The sequence below is a fragment of the Photinus pyralis genome, unplaced genomic scaffold (assembly GCF_008802855.1).
Source record: "Photinus pyralis isolate 1611_PpyrPB1 unplaced genomic scaffold, Ppyr1.3 Ppyr1.4_LG3b, whole genome shotgun sequence".
Classification (NCBI taxonomy): Eukaryota; Metazoa; Arthropoda; class Insecta; order Coleoptera; family Lampyridae; genus Photinus; species Photinus pyralis.
This window is the reverse complement of record NW_022170510.1, coordinates 13,984,367-13,996,023: the sequence shown is the minus strand read 5'-3', so window position 1 is coordinate 13,996,023 and position 11,657 is coordinate 13,984,367. Positions and strand designations below refer to the sequence as shown.

Below are 11,657 nucleotides of genomic sequence, written 5' to 3'. Positions count from 1 at the left end.
TAACTGCCTTTTTTTTGCCACGAAAAAAAAATTGTCTCAGATCGTCCCGGAAAAAAATTTTTCTTATAGAACGTGGCCTGTAGAATCCATAATTTCAAACAGTTCCAAGATTGGGCTACTAGTTCAAAAGTTACAGCCCTTTGAATTTTCTTTCGAAATTGGTTTCTTTCTAGTCTATAACTTTTGATTGAGAAGTCTGATCGAAAAAGTACGAATTGTTTTGGATTCTACGTACCAAAATTAATAAGAAAAAGTGTTTTCCCGAGAAATTTTGGTGCAGTCGATTTTTGGAAAAAAGGAAGGTAATACACTACCTTTTTAATTGCCACAAAAAAATTGTTTCAGATCGTCCTGGGAAAAAATTTTTCTTATAGAACGTGGCCTGTAGAATCCATAATTTCAAACAGTTCCAAGATTGGGCTACTAGTTCAAAAGTTACAGCCCTTTGAATTTTCTTTCGAAATTGGTTTCTAGTCTATAACTTTTGATTGAGAAGTCTGATCGAAAAAGTACGAATTGTTTTGGATTCTACGCACCCAAATTAATAAGAAAAAGTGTTTTCCCGAGAAATTTTGGTGTAGTCGATTTTTGGTAAAAAAGGAAGGTTATACACTGCCTTTTTTTGAGGCCCGAAAAAAAAATTGTCTCAGATCGAGCCGGAAACAAATTTGCTTATAGAATGTGGCCTGTAGAAACCATAATTTCAAACAGTTCCAAGATTGGGCTACTAGTTCAAAAGTTACAGCCCTTTGAATTTTCTTTCGAAATTGGTTTCTAGCCTATAGCTTTTGATTGAGAAGTCTGATCGAAAAAGTACGAATTGTTTTGGATTCTACGCACCAAAATTAATAAGAAAAAGTGTTTTCCCGAGAAATTTTGGTGCAGTCGATTTTTGGAAAAAAGGAAGGTTTTACATTGCCTTTTTTTTTGCCACGAAAAAAAAATTGTCTCAGATCGTCCCGGAAAAAAATTTTTCTTATAGAACGTGCCCTGTGGAAACCATAATTTCAAACAGTTCCAAGATTGGGCTACTAGTTCAAAAGTTACCGCCCTTTGAATTTTCTTTCGAAATTGGTTTCTAGTCTATAACTTTCGATTGAGAAATCTGATCGAAAAAGTACGAATTGTTTTGGATTCTACGCACCAAAATTAATAAGAAAAAGTGTTTTCCCGAGAAATTTTGATGCAGTCGATTTTTGGAAAAAATGAAGGTTAGTTCCAAGATTGGGCTACTAGTTCTAAAGTTACCGCCCTTTGAATTGTCATAGTTAGAAGGATGGCCAGTGAATGATGATAGATTATACTGTTTTTGCTTTACCAATTGCATTTAAGGGTGAAATTTATAATATTACTTAAGTTAGACTTACACTTTACTCATACTTAACGTAACGCGTACCTAGCAATACGCGAAATACGGACAGTTAAGTAGGAATACTAGCAGTAAATTTCTGCTTAAACTAAACTAATGTGTGCACTTTAGTAAAGTGTAAGTCTAACTTAAGTAATATCTATGAATTCCACTATCAAACACACAAATCTAAATAAACAATTTACAAATGCGATAAGCAAGAAAATAAAACGCAATTACAAACAATTTTAAAAGGAAAAATAACACAAATTCAAATACAAAGCTTTACCCTTAACAATTGACATATTCTCATATACAGGATGTCCTGTCATTATTTTTGGTTGTTAGACCGAAATAACGTCTAGATAACGTTGTTTAAGCAACAATTGATATAATTGAATCGGGCAATAAATTTACATTACACTCTTGTTCCAACTCGCCTGTGGTGCCATGGGTAGCCTGCTGTTTGCGAACAAGGCAGGTAAGGAGATACACATTTGTATCCTTGGTATAGACTGCAATTGCGTTAGAGCAAATGGAATGAGTTATAAATAATACCATTGAATTTATAACTAAATTCAATGATAATACTGATACCCTGCAAAACCTGCCATTTGAGAGCGACTGTAAGTCATGTTGGTTGCCTAATTTAACAAATTGTCAATTTCATCATTATTACGCTCTACACTGACATAAACAAATATTCAACATTTTCTTTCTTATTACTTAAATTAATGAAATCAGATAAGTTAGAGCTTCAAATTTGTTCTATTGCAGTGTTGTAAGAAAACTGAATGCCAGTATAAAAAGTGACAAGTATAAATAAATTAGTATGTATTCAGTTCGGTTGTCAGCCGTCAGGTGTCTTGCATGTCAGTGTTGTTGCTGTCAAGGTGAATAACCACAATAAACAAACAAATTAATATTTTTTAAGAAATTCTCAATTCTTGCATTATTAGTGATGATTTCGCTTAGGAGATTTCTTTGCAATAACTCTGTAAGGTATGAGCGATTCAGATGATACGGACAATCTACTTCTGATACCTCCCGATCTGTTTACAATACATTCTGATGCAGAAGATGCAGCGAAACCCTACGGACCATACTACAGAATTGTAGATAGTTTAATAACGCAAGTTAGTAATCTTGAAACGCGTGTGAATTCCATTTCGACTCCAAGTTCTAGCCTAGATAACTTTACTGAGCATATCAAATCTACTCGATTAATGTCTGGTACCCGTAAGTACAACAGTTTGGAAGATCTTTCACGAGAACTCTACCAGAGGACCAATCAAACTACTCCGCAAAAATCTTATAGATTAAGCTCATTACCTAACACACCAAGTACTACACAATATTCGCCTATTAAGCCAAAAATACATGTTCAGAATGAAGTTCGCTCGAAACCGTCGACCGCACAGACAGAAATGCTTAACGAAATTGATACTTTTATATCCAACGTGAAAACAATTCAAAAGTATCAGACCGCAAGAAATTTAAATCCACAATTTGCAGCCGTTTCAAAAGTTGACAGTTCGAGAGACATAGATCGCTTGCTAGATTCCGTCGAAGCTCAAAAATGTCAGAAATTGGATGAAAGTGAAAGTGTATGTTTAAAAGAGAACACATGGGCGGCGGGTGATACAATTGAATCTGTGCCGGATCGTGGTATGGGAATGCGCGAGTATTTATATAAAGACACTCACAAGGGAGAAACCAGCGATCGAGATCCGCAACATTTCCACATATTGACAACAACGGGGATCGTGCCAGAGCTGTCCACACAGCACTCCGAATCCGCTTATAGCGGCAATCCATCTCTAAGCACAGACTCCACACAGACCACCGCATATCGAACGAGTATCGGACCGAGTGCTATTCACGCGAATGCGGCGCACGTACTCAACACACACAAACGGCTATTATCGCACAACACTCTACACTCGAGCTTGGACAGTCGATCGCAGAACCTTAACTCTCAAAGAAGCGGAAATTCTTCGGACTTCGAACCGGTCACCAAAAATAATCTGGCTTTAATGAGCCTTTCGGATTTGTGGGGAGGTGGCGGAGATTTACAACATGCCGATCGATATAGATTTATTAATAAATTACAAGAGGAGAAGATGCGTAGACAAGTAAGTATTGCAGGGGGGTGGGGGGAGGGGGTTGTTCACTCCGATCCAAAATGTACATTTATCTGGGAAATTTATACGTGTGATTGTCACAGCAGTTGCAGAATTTTATGAAATGATGAGTTTCTGGTAGTTGCTAGAACAGACATCGATCTTTGGAAAAAGAAAATCAATTGAACAGTAGGTGTAGGTACTTACTCCCCGAGCTACTCTCTTTGGTATATATATTATATATTGTTCAAAATGTTCACCGTTTTGTTCTAAACAATACCACAAACGGTTTTGAAATTCATTTCTAACAGTTTTTAAAACTTCCCTGGAAAGTGAACGGCACTCCCTGACTATCCGGTAGCGAAGATCATTTATGGAAGCTGGTTCAGTTTTGTACACAACCGATTTTAAATGACCCCAAAGAAAGAAATCCAATGGTGTCAGATCTGGAGATCGTGCTGGCCATTCTATAGGACCTCTTCGTCCTATCCACTGTCCCGGAAATTTCTCATCTAAAAATTCACGAACAGCCATAGACTAATGAGGAGGAGCCCCATCTTGTTGAAAATGTATGAAATCTTCAATCAAATTCATGTTTCCGTCAATTGGATTTATTTGATTCTCTATTTCATGAGTGATGAGAGGCTCGACGGTATTTTGTAGCATGTTTAGGTAAGTATCTCCAGTTAAATTTCCTTCGATAAACAGAGGACCAATGCAGCTATCACCTAAGATACCTGCCCAGACGTTAATTTTTTGGGGCCGTTGAGTATGCCCCTCGCGAAAAAGATGAGGATTTTTTATCGTCCCAATACCGGCAATTATGTTTGTTCACATTTCCATTTAAAAAGAATGTACATTCATCACTAAAACAAATGTTTTTAACCAGTTCCGGATTATTTTGAATATTCTCGGCCATTATTTCACAAAATTGGATTCTTCGATCGGAGTCGTCTTCGGTTAGTTCCTGTACAATCTGCATCTTATAAGGGTAGAATTTGTGCACCTTAAGAGTTCGTCGTACAGTTTCTCGCGAAAGTCCGGTCATAGTCGATGCTTTTCGAATAGATGATGTTGGGTTTGCAGCAAAATGACCTAAAACTTCAATCTGAGTAGCTCATCCAATATTCTTGGTCCGTCTCTTTTCTTATTTTCCACTGACCCAGTTTCTTCAAATTTAGTCACTAACATTGCAACATAAGTGTGACTGACACGTCGTTCTGGGTGTCGGGCATTAAAAACAGCTGCTGTTCTAAATGCAGATCGCGCTTCAGAACCATAGATGAAAATAATTTCAACTCTTTCGGCTAACGTGTACACCATTATGAAATCTTTAGTTAAATTCAAAATTTGTAATTTTCTTGCCAAGAAATACTAAAAACGAGACTAAAATAATAATAACCGATCAACAAATAAAGCAATAGAAAATTATTATTTACTAAAAATTGCTGTCATTGTTTTTCCAAAGCATCACTAGATCTAAGAAATTTTTTTTTATTTCAAACACTGACAAATTCATCAAATACTCAAATTACTCATTTTTATTACATAAATTGTGAATGGGCAGTTTAAATGCACCAGTGTATGGTATTTCTGAAAAGCATTTTTTAAGAGCTTTCCAATGATGTATCACAAGTGATACGTCACAATTCAAAATTTAGGCATGGGGTGGCGGGGGGTACGAGGTTGAAGTTGGTTCCTTCTTTATACGACCATTTTGCTTCCCCCTCGATTCTACCGAAACGGTTTTGGCCATTTTGTGATACCTCTAATATAAAAAACGATATCGCCCATTGAAAGTTTTAAAAGTGTCACCCTGTATATACATTTACTTTTGTTTTTTTATTTTTTTTTATTTTAATCTATTTCTTTAAAAAATTGTTGTTACAATTATAGAAGCGTCAGGTGCATACATATCACAGATTAATTAGGATCAAATGAGTTTTGGGACTCTTGTATAAATTCATTAATACTGTAAAATGCCCTCTTTTGTAAGGAATACTTGAGTAGTTTTTTTAATTGTTGTATACCACTTGTCGTAATATTTAATGGAAGTAGATTAATGCCCGTTTGCACCGACAAATTTAAGCGGAGCTTAGCTTAAGCGTCCCTTAAAAATCCATGGCAACCATTGTCTCAATAATCGTTGCCATGGATTTTAAGGGACGCTTAAGCTAAGCTCCGCTTAAATTTATCGGTGCAAACGGGCATAAATAATTTAGTTCCCATACAATAGGGAGATTTTTCAAAGAAAGCATGGCAATGGTTCATCAGCAAAATCTTGCTTTGCAGTGGCAGGATTTTTTTCGCAAAATAGAATGTATCCTAGATCCTGATAAAGCCGTCTTTCGAACCCTCAAAATGAATCTCTTGCCTTATTTACAATTAACTAACAATACATTTTGATACAGTAGTCTTGAAATGGATTAATTTATAACAGTCATTATTATTTATCACTTACAATTTATAACATAACGCAAGCGGGCGCCTAATACTTTACTTCGCACCGATGGTACTGCTGATACACAATTCAATTTGCTTATATTACAAACGCCCATCTTTCTAGAAAATTATTGAACGTTCTCGAATATTCTAGAACTTTCTCGATTCACACGTTATATTTCCCGGAAATAATGCGCCAAACCCGCTTTCATTATCGCTAATGACTAATTTTTTATGGCGACTCGACTATTTGTTACAGTACTTATAAATGTGAACAATGAACAAATGTGTATTATTCAGTAGCTAGGTGTATATTGCCATTGCAACATATGCGGTAACAAAACGCATGAGATATTAATCATATGCCTTTTTTTATCGAGCATCTTTATGTAACATCCACCACTTTAGCATGGAAGAAGTAGTGGCTCCATTAGTGTATCTGTTTGCTCTCTAATTTAGTTACGAAAATAAAAATTTTTGGCAAGCGGATATCCCTAATATCAGGCCATATAGAAAAAGCGGAGGAAAAAGCAGTACAAGACTTGCCGCGTTTTGTTACTATTTAATTGTAGACTGTGGAAATAAAAAATTTTTGGCTCCCTTATATTTTTGAACATCTGTGTCTGGCTAAGTTGATATAAATTTGTTATTGTTAAAAGTGCGAAAAGCTTCGCAACTAATCGAAGAAAAGCGGCAAATTCAGCACTTCCTGATTTTTTGATAAGGTGTCTCGCTAACTTAACAGAAAGAAGAAAAATGCTAAAAATAATACCAGTGCCATCTTTTTTACATCAGAACTAATTTCTGACAAGAAACTTTCAAATTTAAGATGCACAGTTTCCTAATATTCTTTCAGATAAAACAGTGCTTTCTTTTTCAAATCGGCAAACCGTCGCGAAAACTCACAGCAGCAACAGCCGCGTTTTCTCGTTGTCTCTCGTATTTAAACAAACACTACTTCCACCATAAAATAAACTCCTTCTTTAAAAAAGTTCTAAATTAATGGCCAATCACAACGGAACGCGCCAAACGCTCCACTTCTACCAAATTAAACACGCAATGCTCTTAACAGAGAAAACACGTGCGTCAATTAATTTTCGCCTGATAAGACTTCTTATCGCAACGATCAGATGTGTACAAAAGCGCAAAATGACGCATCTACCATATTTCTAAGAGGAAAAACAAACACTGAAATATAAATTCAAATAAAACAAACCAACTCTGTGCGTATTTGTAAATAATCCGCCGAATTGGCATTTAAAATTGAAATATTTTCATATATAGGATGTTCTATCATTAGTGTCGGTGTTGAGGCAGAAATAAAGTGTACAGGGCGTTGCTTACACAGCAGTATGTACACCCTCATTTATCCCTCCTTTTATCTGTAGTTTCCCCTCGTACTGAAATGATTGTCTGCACACTTTGCAGGTTGTTATTAAGTTTGAGTATATAATATCTGTTTTTGATGGAAGTAGAGATCGGATGACGAGTAGGATCATCATTTGTGAATGAGACTACCAGCAGGACTACCAGAAACTATTAATAAACTTCCATTACCTTTCTTTTGTCATTTATTTTAAAAGAAAAGGCTCATTACCTGGTAAACATGTTCATGTATTGCGGAAAGTGGACACTCCTCCGAAAACCTATTCTACACCTCTACTTACGTATTGTTAAAAATAGCATTGTGAAGAACGTATTCAAAACCTCCAATTGAAAACGCTGGAACTGCAAGAAAGACTAGCAGTAGCGATCCAAGTTGATAAGGCGAAGGATGAAGCAATTTCGCAACTGCACAAGTCTTGGGAGGAATCTTCGTCCAAGATCGATAACCTGTGCGAGAAGAACGCCAGCTTAGAACAACTGGTGACCGATCTTCGGAATAAGTTATCTCAGGAGAGCACAGAAGCAGCTCAGGTAGGCTCAGATTGCCACTGTTATCTACTACCGATTATTATTTGCAGAAAGTCGGGTTCTATGAAAAGGAATCTTCAAAGGCGTTAACTCTAGCGCACACCTCTCACGAACGCTTGCTCGCATTAGAAAAGGAGAATAACGTGTTGGCCGATCAAGTGCAATCGTTGGAGAAGGAATGTCGGGAATTGAGAGGGAGCTGCAAGTTGGAACAGGAAAATGTACATGATCTTTCAAGGATACTAGCAGAAAGAGAAGCGGAGTTAAGTGAGGTTTGTATACTGAAATTTTACAATTTACAAACAATTGTCTATCTATTAATTAGTTTTTTTTACCTGCACATGCGTGGTCCGTATGCTAATCTTAGATTTGAGTTTGAAGGTTGTTATAAGTAGGGTTTATTTTTTTAAAGAGTAAATCAATTCTGGCAGATGCAAGGAAGGAGGTAAGTCAAAGTAAAAAAGCTGTCGAAATCTGTCAAACGGAGCTAACATCGATGAGGCTGACCCAAAGAGACCTTGAGCGGCAGCTAAATGAGGAACTGGAACGAATTAGAGAAATTGAAAAGGAAAAAAAAGCATTCGTGTCGGACATAGAAGGGCGCAAAAAAAACGAGGTATACTTGTAGTGTGGTGTTCCAAATAAAACGTGCGTTTTAAGAGAACACTTCGAGATGAACTGGCAACATGTAAATCCAAAATGGAGCAATCGAAAATGGAACTCAGAAACTTTTACCAGGATCAAGTTGAGATGGTGGTACGCGAGAAACTGAGAGAATTCCAAGTTCAGTTGGAGAAAGCAGAAACTTCTTTGCAAGAAGAATTGCAGAATCGTGAGTTGACAGTTGCCAGATCTGCAGCGATGCACATTCAGCAAATACAAGAAAAGTATGTCGCATGAGAAATGGGTAATCATTCAAATTGCTTGTTTTAGACATGGCATGGAGATACATTTAATTGAAGAAAAACATAAAGAAGAAGTGAAGCTCTATAACTTACAGCTATCGAAGATGAGGCAGCAAATTGACACTTTACAGTCTAAATTTCAGCAGCAACAGGAACGTAAGAGTCACATCGCAAAGCAATTGCATAAAGTAATGGAAGCGCAATGGCTGGAAGCGCTTAAGATAATTAACAGCAAAAGTCCCATCATTCCGCAAGAGAGAAGCACAACCACCATCGATCAGTTGAACTCCTTAAAATCGAAATCGTACAACAACGTGGAAGAAATCTTGCACGGCGAGGAGCCTCACCCGTTCGAAGCTGAGAAAAATCTGGCCTCCCCAAAAGACTACGATGACCTAAATCTAAGCGCGACCACCCCACTGACCAGTAGGCCTCAGAAAACGCGCCAACAGCTCGATCAAGAGATGCAAAAATACATCCAAATGGTTTAGTACATTTTAACCGATTTCTTTTACTAGCTTTATGTTTGTAGCTCCTCAATAAATCGCCAGGTAATCCGACGGATGATCAAAATTCCAAACGTGACAAATCAAAGCCGCATTCACCCGAGAATGGAGACCTAAATGTACGGTGAAAGAATGTCTATTGTTTAATCCACTTGTATTTTTCAGGCTCAGTTTACTGACGGAGCTAAATTTGCTAAGATGGGGCAGCGCGATCGATTCGGGAAACCCCCGTGGAAATGAATTACTTTTAATTTATTCTATAAGTATTTTTTATACATGACATTATTTTTATACAATTTTTATTTATTAATCATAATTTATACATGTTGATAAATTAGTTTGTTTCGGTACAGTAGTGGGGCGCAGCGTTTGGGAATGCGAACATTGGTCGGTTACATAATATCAAAAAACCGAACACAAGTTTGTGTAGTATTCAATCGCGTTATATTTACTACTGTTTCATAGCAAGGCTTCAAGCTAAAACCGTAAGAAACAACAAGCGCCTACCAGAGTTAATATTTACAGCGTTAAGGTGACACCCTGTATATGCAGAATTTAATTTTTAATCGCACTGCCCAACAATTCGAGTCATCAACAATACCCAAGTACCCTAAAATTGTGTGCTTGATAAATTCGAAATTGCACCCTGTAATGAAGAGACATTCGGAAAATTGCGAAAACTTTGAAAAGTGCTCTTGTTATAGCGCGTTCGCACCTCCCGATGCAGTATGGTGCTTATGGACATACAGTACATGCTTGCCAAATGTGACAATGACGGCACAAGGAGACTATCGCGTTCGCACCCATTTTGTTTTAATACTTCCATTTAATCATATGTCAATTTGACATCAATGCGGTTAGAAACAAGGATAGTATTATTGAAGAATGACGCAAACTATAGTAAGAGAGGCAGTCCATAAGACCCCATACTGCATTTTTACACCTTTGTCGTAGTCGTGACTATTATATGAGACTCTTAATAAATAACTAGATTTTACTTCTAGCTGTCCCTATACTAAAGTCTGGAGGGTGGGGGGGGGGGGGTTGAGGTTAGAGTTTTGCGGTTTTTCGTTTTGAAAATAGTGTGTGTGTAGTAGGAAAAAAATGTCATACTTTTGGCACTGAAAAAGTACCTATCTCATTGCATAAGAGTAGTTTAGAATGCCCATGTGAAGTGTATTGGACACGAATTTTGACGACAGACTGTATCTCGGTTACAGTATCTCGCATAAAGTACCACCGTGCAACAGAACATTTCCTTTCTCACTTGTGTGCCATTGTTTTCTTTTTAGCGCATTTCCCAACTCATGTTGGAAAGCGCTCTTATGGCCACTTTATCCGTCCGTCTGAAGTCTCGCCTACTACAGTTTTCAATATATTTAGTTCGTTCTTTTGTACCTCAGCCAAGAGAACTGTTGAAGGTTAATGTGCATATGCGCAGAAATGTCAACTTTCTTATTTATTGAGATATTGTTTTTGAAATTTTAACCACAGATGCTATAACGCATATAGTAAGAACCAGAACTTTCTTATTTGTAGTGATATTTTTTGAAATTTGAACTACAGCTGGAAATAAAGGCCAGCATATCACATATTGTAAAAATCAAATGTAGTGCGCAATGCCAACGTTCTTATTTACGGAGACACGTTTTAGAAATTTCAACCATAGTATGCTACTTATAGTAAAGAAAAAGTATAGTGCATATTCGAGTCCATGGCCATCGCGCTAAGAAAATCGTGCACCACGAGTTTGTATACCCCCTGGGTAGGCGAATGCTGTTGAGGCACCCCGTCGTGGTTTTCTAATGTTGTCCAAATGCTTTCCTTTCAGTTCCCTTATTTATTACTCTTGGGAACAAGAAGAAGTCTGCCGGGACTACATCGGGGCTGTGGCACCGTTGAAACACTGACCTGGGTCAAATAAGAATTGACAACGAAGGCGGAGTGACTCGGTGCGTTGTCCTGGTGGAATCATCATATGATGACCGGATCTCTGGTCGGACGCCGGGTGACTCTGTGAGTCTTTTGAGAACTTCTTAATATAAGTCCTTGTTATTGACGGCGAATTGTTTTGGATTCTACGCACCAAAATTAATAAGAAAAAGTGTTTTCCCGAGAAATTTTGGTGCAGTCGATTTTTGGTAAAAAAAGGCCTGCCTTTTTTTTGTCCAGAAAAAAAAATTGTCTCAGATCGACCGGGAAAAAACATTTTCTTATAGAATGTGGCATGTAGAATCCATAATTTCAAACAGTTCCAAGATTGGGCTACTGGATCAAAAGCTACAGCCCTTTGAATTTTCTTTCGAAATTGATCTCTAGTCTATATAACTTTTGATTGAGAAGTCTAATCGAAAAAGTACGAATTGTTTTGGATTCTACGTACCAAAATTAATAAGAAAAAGTGCTTTCCCGAGAAATT

General features: G+C 37.2%; 1 protein-coding gene across 1 annotated transcript; it reads left to right on the top strand.

Annotated features, from left to right (window-relative positions):
• Nucleotides 1-2,091: 2,091 nt before the first annotated feature.
• LOC116166943 (major antigen-like) lies at nucleotides 2,092-9,550 on the top strand. Its single transcript, XM_031482162.1, has 8 exons — nucleotides 2,092-3,483; nucleotides 7,597-7,830; nucleotides 7,878-8,099; nucleotides 8,240-8,443; nucleotides 8,488-8,714; nucleotides 8,761-9,217; nucleotides 9,265-9,357; nucleotides 9,404-9,550. The coding sequence occupies exons 1-8, from the start codon at nucleotides 2,353-2,355 to the stop codon at nucleotides 9,476-9,478; spliced, it is 2,643 nt and encodes an 880-aa protein (XP_031338022.1). The 5' UTR covers nucleotides 2,092-2,352; the 3' UTR covers nucleotides 9,479-9,550.
• Nucleotides 9,551-11,657: the final 2,107 nt, after the last annotated feature.